This window comes from Aulostomus chinensis, chromosome 3 (genome assembly GCF_037954235.1).
Source record: "Aulostomus chinensis isolate RoL2024-O1b breed Wild chromosome 3, RoL_Achi_v1.0, whole genome shotgun sequence".
NCBI lineage: Eukaryota > Metazoa > Chordata > Actinopteri > Syngnathiformes > Aulostomidae > Aulostomus > Aulostomus chinensis.
The window spans coordinates 18,878,769-18,890,222 of NC_141322.1; the positions used below are offsets into that span (position 1 = coordinate 18,878,769).

At 40.7% G+C, this 11,454-nt stretch overlaps 1 protein-coding gene across 1 annotated transcript; it reads right to left on the reverse strand.

The window, feature by feature from the left end:
* Nucleotides 1–2,628: 2,628 nt before the first annotated feature.
* Nucleotides 2,629–10,598, reverse strand: strip1 (striatin interacting protein 1). Its single transcript, XM_086200755.1, has 20 exons — nucleotides 10,469–10,598; nucleotides 8,963–9,032; nucleotides 8,773–8,847; nucleotides 7,729–7,863; nucleotides 7,509–7,629; nucleotides 7,241–7,416; nucleotides 7,032–7,159; nucleotides 6,760–6,942; nucleotides 6,453–6,673; nucleotides 6,278–6,343; nucleotides 6,101–6,164; nucleotides 5,939–6,010; nucleotides 5,675–5,749; nucleotides 5,248–5,345; nucleotides 4,903–5,029; nucleotides 4,718–4,818; nucleotides 4,559–4,625; nucleotides 4,360–4,464; nucleotides 4,009–4,213; nucleotides 2,629–3,841 (listed from the first exon to the last, which is right to left on the reverse strand). The coding sequence occupies exons 1-20, from the start codon at nucleotides 10,577–10,579 to the stop codon at nucleotides 3,594–3,596; spliced, it is 2,448 nt and encodes an 815-aa protein (XP_086056881.1). The 5' UTR covers nucleotides 10,580–10,598; the 3' UTR covers nucleotides 2,629–3,593.
* Nucleotides 10,599–11,454: the final 856 nt, after the last annotated feature.

An 11,454-nucleotide genomic window follows, 5' to 3' on the forward strand; every position in this document is an offset into this window, starting at 1 on the left:
AGACTGACCTTTTAAAAGCGGGCAGTATATCTGCTGTATATTTCATCCTGTGTGATGCTAATTTGAACTGTATATGTAAAGACGCTTCTATTTAATAGTTTGCGTAGCCGGTTTATGTTGCGGGATGTAAAATGCTGCTGGATAGAGGAAGAGGAGGTCCTGTGTTGTCTGATCCTATAGGAGATGCTTTGTTTTCCTTTGGCAGAGCCTCTTGTCACTCACTCATACTTTAATTTTTACCATATGGTTAAACCCCCCCAGCTTTTAATCTTGCACCCCCTGTGAGATACCTCTCAGTCAGAAGCTCTCAAATGAGTAAGATGCTAAATGTGTGTAGCGTATTAGCATGTTTAGCTTTAGCAAACTAAACATGCTACAATGAGAAAATCTGAAAATGCATATTCAGACCGTACAAATGTTTTCCATATGTCAGGCATATTCAAATTCCACTTCATTACAAGCTACCAGTAACTCTTGATCTCACTCTCTCTTTTCCATCTAGAGACTTTTTTCCTCTTGTTAGGTGAGGTAATAAAATTTTGAATCTTTTTTTTTCACTCAGGTTCAAATATTGTCTCTCTACTTACGATGTGACCTTTACTCTTGTCTCTCTGTGAATAATTTTCCAGTAACAATTTATTTTCCGGTGTGTTCTCATTCACATTCTCACAGGGCACTAGTGTGGCTATAAAGTCTGTTTTTACGTGTTGTTTTCTTTTAATCCGTGAGAGCCAAGTACTGCAGTACATGAATGAAGTACAATAGAGATCACTGGGTTTGGTTTTTTTAGAATGTAAATATCCTTAAAATGGTTCTAAAGATAGATTTTTTTTCATGTGAATTATATCAATGTCTTAAAAAGTCACTTTTAGCAGTAAATGTCTAATAAAGTAATAAAGAATGTGATTAATGCACCTTTTTTTTTTCTTTTTTTTAAACTAGAATGGCACTTGGTATGTTGTTCTTGACCAACTGTAGAATAATCATGGCCCAGCACATTCCTCCATATTGACCAGGAATTGATCACTGGAACAAAAGGGATGTTATTACTCCTCCTTATATGAGTGTGTGAGCAACCACATGGGTGTGTATGAGCAGGCGTGCTATTCAATGTGGGCTCCTTCTTATGACCTGTGTGTGTGTGTGTGTGTGTGTGTGTGTGTGTGTGAGTGAGTGAGTGAGTGAGTGAGTGAGTGAGTGAGTGAGTGAGTGAGTGAGTGAGTGAGTGAGTGAGTGTGTGTGTGCGCCCGCGCGCGTGCACGTGCAAGGCCTTACTGACCACATGTTGGAAGCAGTGTCTGTACATATGAAGTATCCCTTTACCCTGTGTTGTCATGATTGTATGATACTGACAAACAATTGTAAAATACTGTGAAATCACCACAAATTAATAATAAAGAGTGTGATTTGGGATTTTGCGCCCTCCCCCCAAAAAAGACTGAGTGGAGTTGTCGATATAATGTAATACAATTATGATGCTTTGCCCACAATGACAATCGTGTCACAATGCGGAGATTTGAACTGATATCTTGTAGTTTTTTAGTATAACTGATGTTGTACATCATCAAGTCTGTGAAAATGAAGTAAAAGAAAGCTAAAACGGGCCAAAAGCAGGACTCATCACAGCATCGTGTATACATAAAGAAATCTGCAATGTAAGCTCTTTAATTAAACCAGTGTATTGATAACACACCACAAGCAGAAGTGTAGCTATAGGGCCGTATTTGGCCCGCCCCTATTGTTAGCATGTTAGCATGCTAGTTTTAAACGTGAGCTCTAGCCACATTGTTCACATTATGATTTATGTTGTTCATTCATGTCCTCACATAGTTCTGAGATCCACATAATAAATCACAAATACACACAAAACATGGATTCTAGGATCGTGTTGCATTCCAGCTCTATCACTCTCTCCTCGACAGTAATGACTATGGCACTCTGACAAACACGCCAGACTTCATTTGTAAATCTTGACATTTTTAATTTTTTCTCAACGAAAAACAGAAATAAAAACCTGGATTTTGATGATTTAAATTCTTTCTAACTGACCTACAATTTAACATTTGGATTTACTGAGCCTCATTCCAGCAGTTTTTGCTGCTGACTGTCACACAGGCCTCATGTTTGCTGTTTGGTACGTTCAGTGAACTACGAATCATGGCGTGCGCACACACAGGCATGCACGCACACTCACACACACACACACACACACACACACACCATTTCTCCATCTCACTTGCAGCAGCATGAGTAGCAGCACCATCAAGTCTCAACACTCTCATCACATTATGGACCAGTCTAACATTTTAAGTTTGTTTAAAAAAAGAACAACTCACTTGCAAGGGGGCACTCAATGAATTGTTTCAGAGACTGATTCAGCTCAGTTCATTCACTCAAAAGATTTGTTCTTTTTCAACGAGTCGTTAGAGATTAGTACAACACTACTGGGCAGCTTTAGTGGATGTCGTTTCACACTCTTGCCACACCAGACTGGCATCATGAACAAGAAGAGCGCTTCCTTTTTTTCTTTTTTTTTGGTCCCTCTTGTTCACCTCCTCTAAAAACAATCGATCACAATACAATATTCAAATATTCACTGACTTAAAAAAAAAAGAAATGCAACCGGATTAACAGTATGATTTTATTACCGTATTTAAGACATTGTAGTTCAAGTTAGAGCAGTGATAAATATAATTTACAAGTCATTTCTTTCTCATGTATGAAAAAGCAAACAAAGAAATGTTGACAAAAAGGTAGAAAAAGAGGAAAATGATTCTTCCACAGAGATTGTTTTTCTTTCCGCTTTAAAAACACCTACCAGATTGATAAAACAGCACAAATCAAACCAGTGCTGCAAAGATTTCTAGCTCTCTCTATCTCTCTCTCTCACTCACACACTCACACACACACCGGCTGTAATGTCCTGACATGTTTAATGTCCATAGTCTGATCTCTGCTGTGGTCCCTGGGTGAAGGTGCAGCATGCAGATGAAACACTGAGTAATGCAAATTAAAGTCAAATCCTTATGAAGGAGGAGGAGGAGTCAGGTCAACTGGGTTTCCTCCTGTCCTGCAATGACCATCCAAACTTATTCTATATGTAACTACAGAAAGATGAGGACCCACCCACCCTCCTTTAACCAGCCCCATGAGATGAAGCCCACCAATGATACATTTCATCTTAAACATGCCCACGCGCACGCACACGCACACGCACACACCCCTCAGTTTGAGTTGTAACACTTAATACTAGAATTCCACATACATTTCTCAAAAATAAGGAGAGCATACTGTCATGTAGTGTAGAACAGGTGAGAGGCAAACACACACAGCAAAAGGCCAATTAAAAGTAATGAGGAGCTCCACAAATAGTGTATGGCCTCTTAAATAAAATACAATGTTGTTTTATTTTATACTAAAGAATGGACTGAAATCACAATATCAAATAAATCATCTGGCTGGACCCCACACTGATCCAGGTGGATGATTCAGTCAACACGAGGTGAAAATAGAACCAGTCCTCCATCTTCAATCTGTACAGAACCTCTCCAGGAAAAGCGAACACACTCTTGATGGTTTGTCTGAGCTCATTCTCACTGTAGCAGCTCCTCCCAAGAAATAGGTTTGGAGAAGACCTCGCGTTCCAGCCAGAGGTCGTAGTTCATTTGGAAGTCCTCAGGTAGGTCCACCCGCTGTCCCAGTACACTTTGCAGACAGTTATCCACGGGCAGGAAGTCGGGATTGCTGTGACTCTTGTCGTAGCGACGGCTGTTGAAGCGTTCGATGTTGGCTCGAAGAGCACACTCTTCGGCTTGAAAATCCCAGGGACGAGCGTCCAGGTCTGCTCTCAGAAAACAATCTGAATTAGCGAGTACAACTACAACTCCGATTGTTCACAGGTCAGATTTAATAGCAATAAGCACATTTTAAAGTGTCTTAACAGTAAAGCTCAACTCCCATGTCACTGATTTATAGAGTTAAGCTCTCCTTGGGTTTGTCTCTACTCACCGTTTCCGTACGCCCAGTCGTCGTTGAGCCGATGTCGGACCTTCTGGTAGATGGCAGACATGGTCTTCATGTTGCTCTTCCTCCACTGACGTCCCAGGTATTTGGTTTGCACTTTGAGCAGCTTGAGAACATAGAGCTGCATCATTGCCTGCTTGACCTTTAGCGCCCTCTTCAGGATAGGAGCAGATTTAAACACCACCAGCATCTGAGTGACAAAAACATGGATTTTGAGAGCGTGCCTGAGGACACCAATCACACCATGTACATCTCTGCTTCCCGGCGCCAGTATAGAGAAGGAAATCAGAGCCTGAGGGCTTTAGCCTGAGGGCTAAAGGGGATGTGGCTGCTCACCATGGTTCTGGAGTGCTTCCACTTGGTGAGTTTGTTGAGGATCCTCAGCAAGTTGATGCAGGAAAACAGATTTCTCCAGCAAAATTGATTGTTGTCTCCCGCCTCCTACAGAAATATACACAAAAAATATCACCACCAGTACTTCTGGTATTTAACAACTAAATAGAAATGAATATAAATACACAATCAGAGAACTTGCCAAACTCTCAGCTGTTAGGTCAGGGAGCTCGTGCACCACGCAGTAAGGAAAGTCAAGTACTGAGATGCTGTCGAGTTAAAGAACAACAAAATGAAGCAAATGCAGAGAATTTCAATAATTCACAGGAGTCGGGTAGTTCAAAGTGGTGCAGTAACATACCTGTTCTTAGCCGTAATGTAAGACATGATGTTCTGATTGAAGAACTTCAAGATGAGGGGGATGCAGTTGGCAAACACCAGGTGTTGAGCCATGTACTCAAACTAGAAAAACAAACGCACACAAGACAGATTCATGTTTAGCTTCACCGAGACTCTGCCCTGTGATTGAGTGTGTGACGGTCCAACCTGGTAGATGTGATTGAGTTTGAAGTGTTTCAGAAGCAGCAGCAGGATGGCGGAGATGGCCTTCACGATGATCTCTTTGTGTCGATTAACATCAACACCAAGTTTCATGCTTTGTAACACCGTTGTCCTGGAGAGAGTCAGGCACGACTCGTCACTTTCATGTTAGGGAGCAAAACTTACAAATTACTTTACCTCAATGTGGTAGTTTTTTTTTGTGTCTTTTACAGAGACTACAAAAGTTCAAAAGGCAGAATAATCTGCTTAAACCGCATCACAACATTCCCAGCTCTCACTATCCAACATTTAATGTTGCACAGAGCTCCTGAAACCTCTACGATTACTTACGGCATCTCCTCTGGCAGCACGTCAGCCAGGATGTTGATGGAGTCCGTCTTGGCTTTGGAGGTCGGAGCTGCTGCCAGTAGAATCTTCAGCAGGGCGATCTGACATCAAGGGAGACACAGCATGACTTCAGCGACTTAACACTCTGATCTGGATATTGGTGCCTGATCCAAAGTGTTAGATTAACTATGGCATCAAGCGCAGAGAGACCTAAAGTCTACACTGCTACTTTGTCAATTCTTTGTAATGGAAATGAACTAAAATGAAATCTAAGTGTGCGTCAATGCAAAATGTATACCCTGTAGAAATTGTGTGGCTACTTTAGAACAGGATTATTTCTAAGGAAATGCAGCTGATGAGGTAAATAAGCAAAAGTGCTATCTGGAGTCATGATTGTTAAATGGCTTTCAAACTATCAGAGAGCACCCACCATGTACTGGGGTAAACTGGGCAGAATTCCCTGATAAAGCAGCTCGGTGGCACACATCTCCACTTCCTCTTCACCCTGACGACAAGGAAGTGAACAAATATGCACACGTACGCATTACCAGGATACCTCGAGACGGTTTGCTCTTTAACCTTAAATCAGAGATGTGGTATTTCTCAACAGACCACTGATTGTAAGAGAATGATAGTTGAAACATCACTGTGTGTCCATGTGAGGGAAATGAGAAATGTGTCTAAGTCCGCTCACCCCAGACAGAGGGGTCTTCTGAAACTCTTCCTCCTTTGCAATCTGAATCTCGGCGATGGAGACGTACTTATGCTGACAACAAAAAGCAAAAATCTCAGTTTCAGAATCATTAACATGTTTCACTTTGATGAAAACTCAATGCAGTCAACAGCCATTCTGCACCTGCTTCAAGGTCTTGATGCTCTCGTGGATTGGTCGGGGCAAGCCCACAACCGTATCCGTATCACTGCAGGAGAACAGGTGTGTTTTACTGCATTACTTCAGCAGGGTGTAGCTCTGCACATAAAACTTTCACACGAAAACACGATTTTTGAACAGCCGATGAAAAAGAAAACTTACTTTCCAAGCGTGTAACCGATAAATTTACTTCTGCTTGATTCCAGGAAATTTTCGATGTCTTTTTCCCTGTTGGAGTGATGACAGTTACATCAAAATAAAACAGTGGCTGAGCTGTCGAGGTCTAAATTGAATATATATTCTGTGTTATGATCCATTCAGGCTGAGTGGGCACTACCTGACTTTAGGAGCCCACGGCAGGCCTTTAGGGAAGGACACCCTCTCTGAAGGAGGGTGAGGAATAGGCGGAGGCATCACTTCATCCCTCTCTAGTGGGAAAGTCTCTGCTTCCATCGAGTTGTCATTGTCATCGTTGTCGTCCTCATCCTCACGAGAGTCGTCTGCCTTGTACGGGTCTTTCTCGTTGAATGCATCAAGGTTGTCCTGTTTGATCAGGGCCTGTGTAGAAAAAAAAGAAAAATGGTCAAAAATGCCAAAAGGAAAAAGACAGAAAGTTACGAGTAAGCAGCAGCAGCAGTTCCTACCTTGTGTTCACGGCGCGCCCGCTTTTGCTGCTGCTCTATGAGGTCGGACGCAGATGCCGGAGGAGAAGCGGCCCTCATACTGCGTATAACTCGAATGCTGTCCTCAGGGAGAGGGGGTAGACCCAGCTCCTCACGCTTCTGAACCTTTATGGTTTGGAGCTGCTCAAACCCTCCGAGCGTGAACTGAGAGACGGACGAGGGGTTTCATGCCTCTTACCCGAATATAATGCAGGAGAAGCTAATGAGATAAGACCACTAGATTCATCTCTCACCAGGATGCTTTTCCACAACAGCAACAACACCTTCTTCATTGGAAAGTGGGGCGCGTGACCGCTGCAGAACTTGGTCACCATCCCGAAGAGCATGACAGAGATGGGCTCGTTGTTGAACAGAGGAGATCCTGCGTTCGAGGAGAATGGAGATCGTTTAAACGTCAGGTTTTGTACGTTAAAATGACATGAACACATCTGATGGCATTTACCAAGTTCGGCTCTGAAGGTTTCCCTAATGACTCTCCATTCGGGGGTGTCAGCTGGGTCGTCCTGCTGGATGGTTTCTAGCATCAGGTACATGATGTTGAGCAGAACTCGGAGATCCGTACTATCAGCAAGGGAGATGGCCGGTTTTCTGACAGCACTACTACAGGCAGCACTGTTACTGCAGGAGAGAAAATGAAGGACATGTGTGACTCTTCACTTAAGAAATGGAGATTAAAAAAAGTGTTGACTTGTGACAAACGGAGGACACACTCGATCTCCATGTTGAGCAGTTCCACAAGAGCAGAGAAGGTCCCAACATCCAGCAGCAGGAAGATGTTGTATCTCATCCAGTGCTGCACCTCAGCCTCAGAGCTGCACTCAGCAAAGGTTCCTGAAAGAAACCAAAGTAATAACCTTAATGAATCACCCCAGGACACCATCATTGTCTTAAAAGTCAGGTTAAGTCCAGTTGAAAGAGGTGTGTACTGACCCTGAGCCATGTACAGAATGGCTCTAGCAACCTTCAACCTCTTCTCCCGGGCAATCACCTCCAAACCGTCCAATAGTCGCATGGCGTGAGCTCGGTGTTGAGCTGCGTCGAGCTCCGTCCACTTTTTATCAGACACTGAGGAACGGGAGGTACGATTATAGCAGATTACTGTGGACAGATTTACTCTCGTCTCCAGGGTTGCTTGATATGCTTTTAAAAGGTCCAAAAAAAAATCCATGCCGTTTCTTCCAGTTTTATGAGGGGGAAAAGTGCTTTTACTCAACAGTCCTCCGGGACTGATTCTTTAAATGGGAAGTAATTACATAGACCTGACGTATTTGCTTTCGAGTGATAGACTATACATTTGTTTATGAGGGATGAAGCCTCATGGCCTTGCATTTTGTTTATTGCTCATCTAATATGTATATTTCACCCTTTTTGAGACATGGAACGCATTATTGGATATTTTATTGTTACTATATTAGTACCTTGTAATGAATAGGAGTGAGTCTGTGATTTTAAACCCTGCCCCAACAATTCCACTTGGGATATTTTATTAAACAAAGAGTAAATGTGACAATATCACTCCTCTGCAAACTGGTATTTTTCTGATTTAAACGTTGAAAGGCGATGTCTCCTCTCTACCGTGGGTCCCGATGCAATGTGTGTTGTCTGGGAAGAAATAATCTGCTTAGCAATTTAGTATTTTGAGTATTTAGAGCCATTAAATAAGCAATGAATATCAATAAACCTGCTTTGGGGCCAAACTGTTGCTTCAGTGACTATCAGCAGTGTTTGCGGAGCCAAAGCTGCTGCCGCATTCTCAAATGTTGAAAAAAAATGAAAATAAAAACACAAAAATTGTTACACGAACTTCCCAGATAGCAATAACATGCAGGTTTTTTTTTTCCATACTATAGAAAGGTTGTTGATGTTACCTCTAGGGCCTACATAATAAACTTAATTTACATACTTCTTTGACTTAGATGTGATAATTTATTTACACCTAAAGAATGTAATTGGGGTGAATGTTTGACTATGTACCATGCGCTCGGAATTCCTCCTCAAAGCATCTTCTGTTCAGGGCAAATTCAGGTCCTTCAGTATAACTGTACAGCTCTAGAAAATAAACACAGAGAGAGGACATCGCAAACAGAGAAAATCTGAAGGGGAACGAGAAATGTCACTTAATCTTCATGTCCATGATAACGAAGGGTGAAAATAAATGACACACCTGACAACTCTGCAGCCCATTTGTCTGTATCAGCATATTCAAACTCGAGGTCGGGAGACTCAGACATCCCCTGCGGACAACACGTCACATGTGTTATGAAATTATGATCAAATAAATATGTGATTTAGAGGAATAATCCAACTATACACTTATAACAATGACAAGATAGACATATACCACTTTTTAAAAAAATCTAACTAAGCCCATTGATTCAATTCACACTTGCCAAATTATTTCTGGTAAGATTGTACAATGGTGTTTGTTTTTTCATGGTAAATTATTTTAAGATGTCAAATAAAATTCATTTCACTTCAAGTGACAGCAGAAGGTTTACATGTGGAAATAAAAAAAACAGCTTAAAATATATATATATATATATATATATATATATATATATATATATATATATGTGCATGGATGGAAGGAGTGAGTGTGTTTCTACCCACGATATTGGCGATCAAAACTGGGAACATTGCTACAAAAAATCGAATGCACTGATGTGGCTACAAATTGTGACATTGACTGAATTAACAAAAAGTGCGTAATTTATTAACAAAAGTTTTCATGGTAATCTAAAAAAATGTGTCCAGCACATTAAAGTAAGTAACCTTCTGTTACCACATGTTCATGATTCTTTTTCATAACACTGGTGGTGCCATGTGACCGAATCCATTTAATGCTACACCTCAATGAAACGTAATTTAAATGGATCCAGATGAATCTAATTTCTACTCCTTCCTTCTACTACTTTCCTCTACCCTTGTGTACTTTTGAGTTAAATGCATGAATTCAACAGCTAAACTCGGGTCAATCCGCAGATTCATGAATTATATACATGCGTTATTTTCAGCATGAAACAACAGAGCTACACCTACACGACATTCTAGCTTCTATTCTACCTGCAACATTAACGTGGTGCGTGGAAATCAAGACATCAGTGATAAAAATGGGAACTTAAAAGATATCTTTTAAAATATGTCAATAACAAGAATTTGCCACAAATGATCATCTGTCATGCTAATAAAAACAGTAATCCAGATGTAGCAGCTAGCCATCTTTGCAGAGCGTTCGAAGACAGTCAATAAGCGAGTAAACTACAGGTATGACAAAAAAAATGTTATGGAATTATGTGTCCTCTTAGAAATGGAACCAGAAACATTTCGTTTTCAACAGGTCAGTTCCTGACAGTTTAGTATGGCCCGTGACAGGCTAGCATTAGCTTGCTAGTCAATGCTAAGCTACACTTCTGTTCGGAACCAGCTGGAGGTCACGGAACCACAAATTATACGGCGTGTAGCATTAGGTACATTTATTGAGGTACACATTTGTTGTTACTTGAGGTTTAAGTTTTCGATTCACGTTAATAACAAAAATACCAACTTTTAGAAGCTAGACTGGTCTGGCAGAGCTAGTTTACGGATGTATTACAGCTACTACGCTAATGTTCACGTCAGTTCATAGTTCGATGAGGAGACCAAAAAACACCACATCAATCAATGTACGAACCTCTGAATCTTTTCTCTGGTTGCGAGTGAATTCTCCCCTGCTCTTGTTCGGCAGCATAGCTCTCTGTTTATTGTTTACAGGCAGCCCACCACCGTTTCCTCCGACATCCATAATTTTTTTGGCCACAGTGTTTTCTCGCGAGACCAACCGAATGTGCGAGAGTAGACATTTAAAGTCCACCCCCCCCCCCCAACTAAGACAGCTCTGTATTGATGGAGTAGATTTCTGTGATTTCAAATGCACCAATAAAGTTATTAGAAATATTCTGTTAAAAGAATATCACCCTAAGCCAGTTAGAAGAATGTATATTCTTAAGGAATTCGAAACAGAAAAGATTAAAAAAATAAGGAAAAATTACATTTCATTTCCACTCCCACCTAAAGTGAAAGAGCTCAACTTCAAAATCTTAAACGAAATCTATCCAACTAATGAATTCTTAAGATTAAGATTTAATCTGGATTTGAATAACTGTTTTTTTTGTGAACGGGAAATTGAAAGTATGGAACATCTATTCTTTTATTGTGATTAATGCAGTCTTTCTGGTGTGAGATGCAGAGCTGGCTCCAGTCCAAAGGAATCGAGTTACACTTAACGGTGAAGACAATTATTTTTGGTGTGTTCGCGGAAAATAAGAATGTGGATTTTATCCTTAATATTCTAATTCTATTTGGTAAGTTTTTTTATTCATAAATGTAGACATCTTAAGACCAAACCTTGTCTTACATATTGGAGGAACAAGCTGAATTTGTATAGTAAATCCCTAAGACTCATCAAAGAAAAGAAAGCCCTTAAACTATTTTCTTTACTAGAAACCTTTAAATTACTGTGAGATAGCCCTGGAAATTTTACTTTTATTATTAATTTTATTTTCTTCATTTTGCTTTCAGTTATGTATTCCTTTCCTTACTCAACCTGTGATTTACAAAGGACATAACCTTGATTTGTATGTGCCTTGTATGTTTGTACTTGCATTTTACTCAATAAAG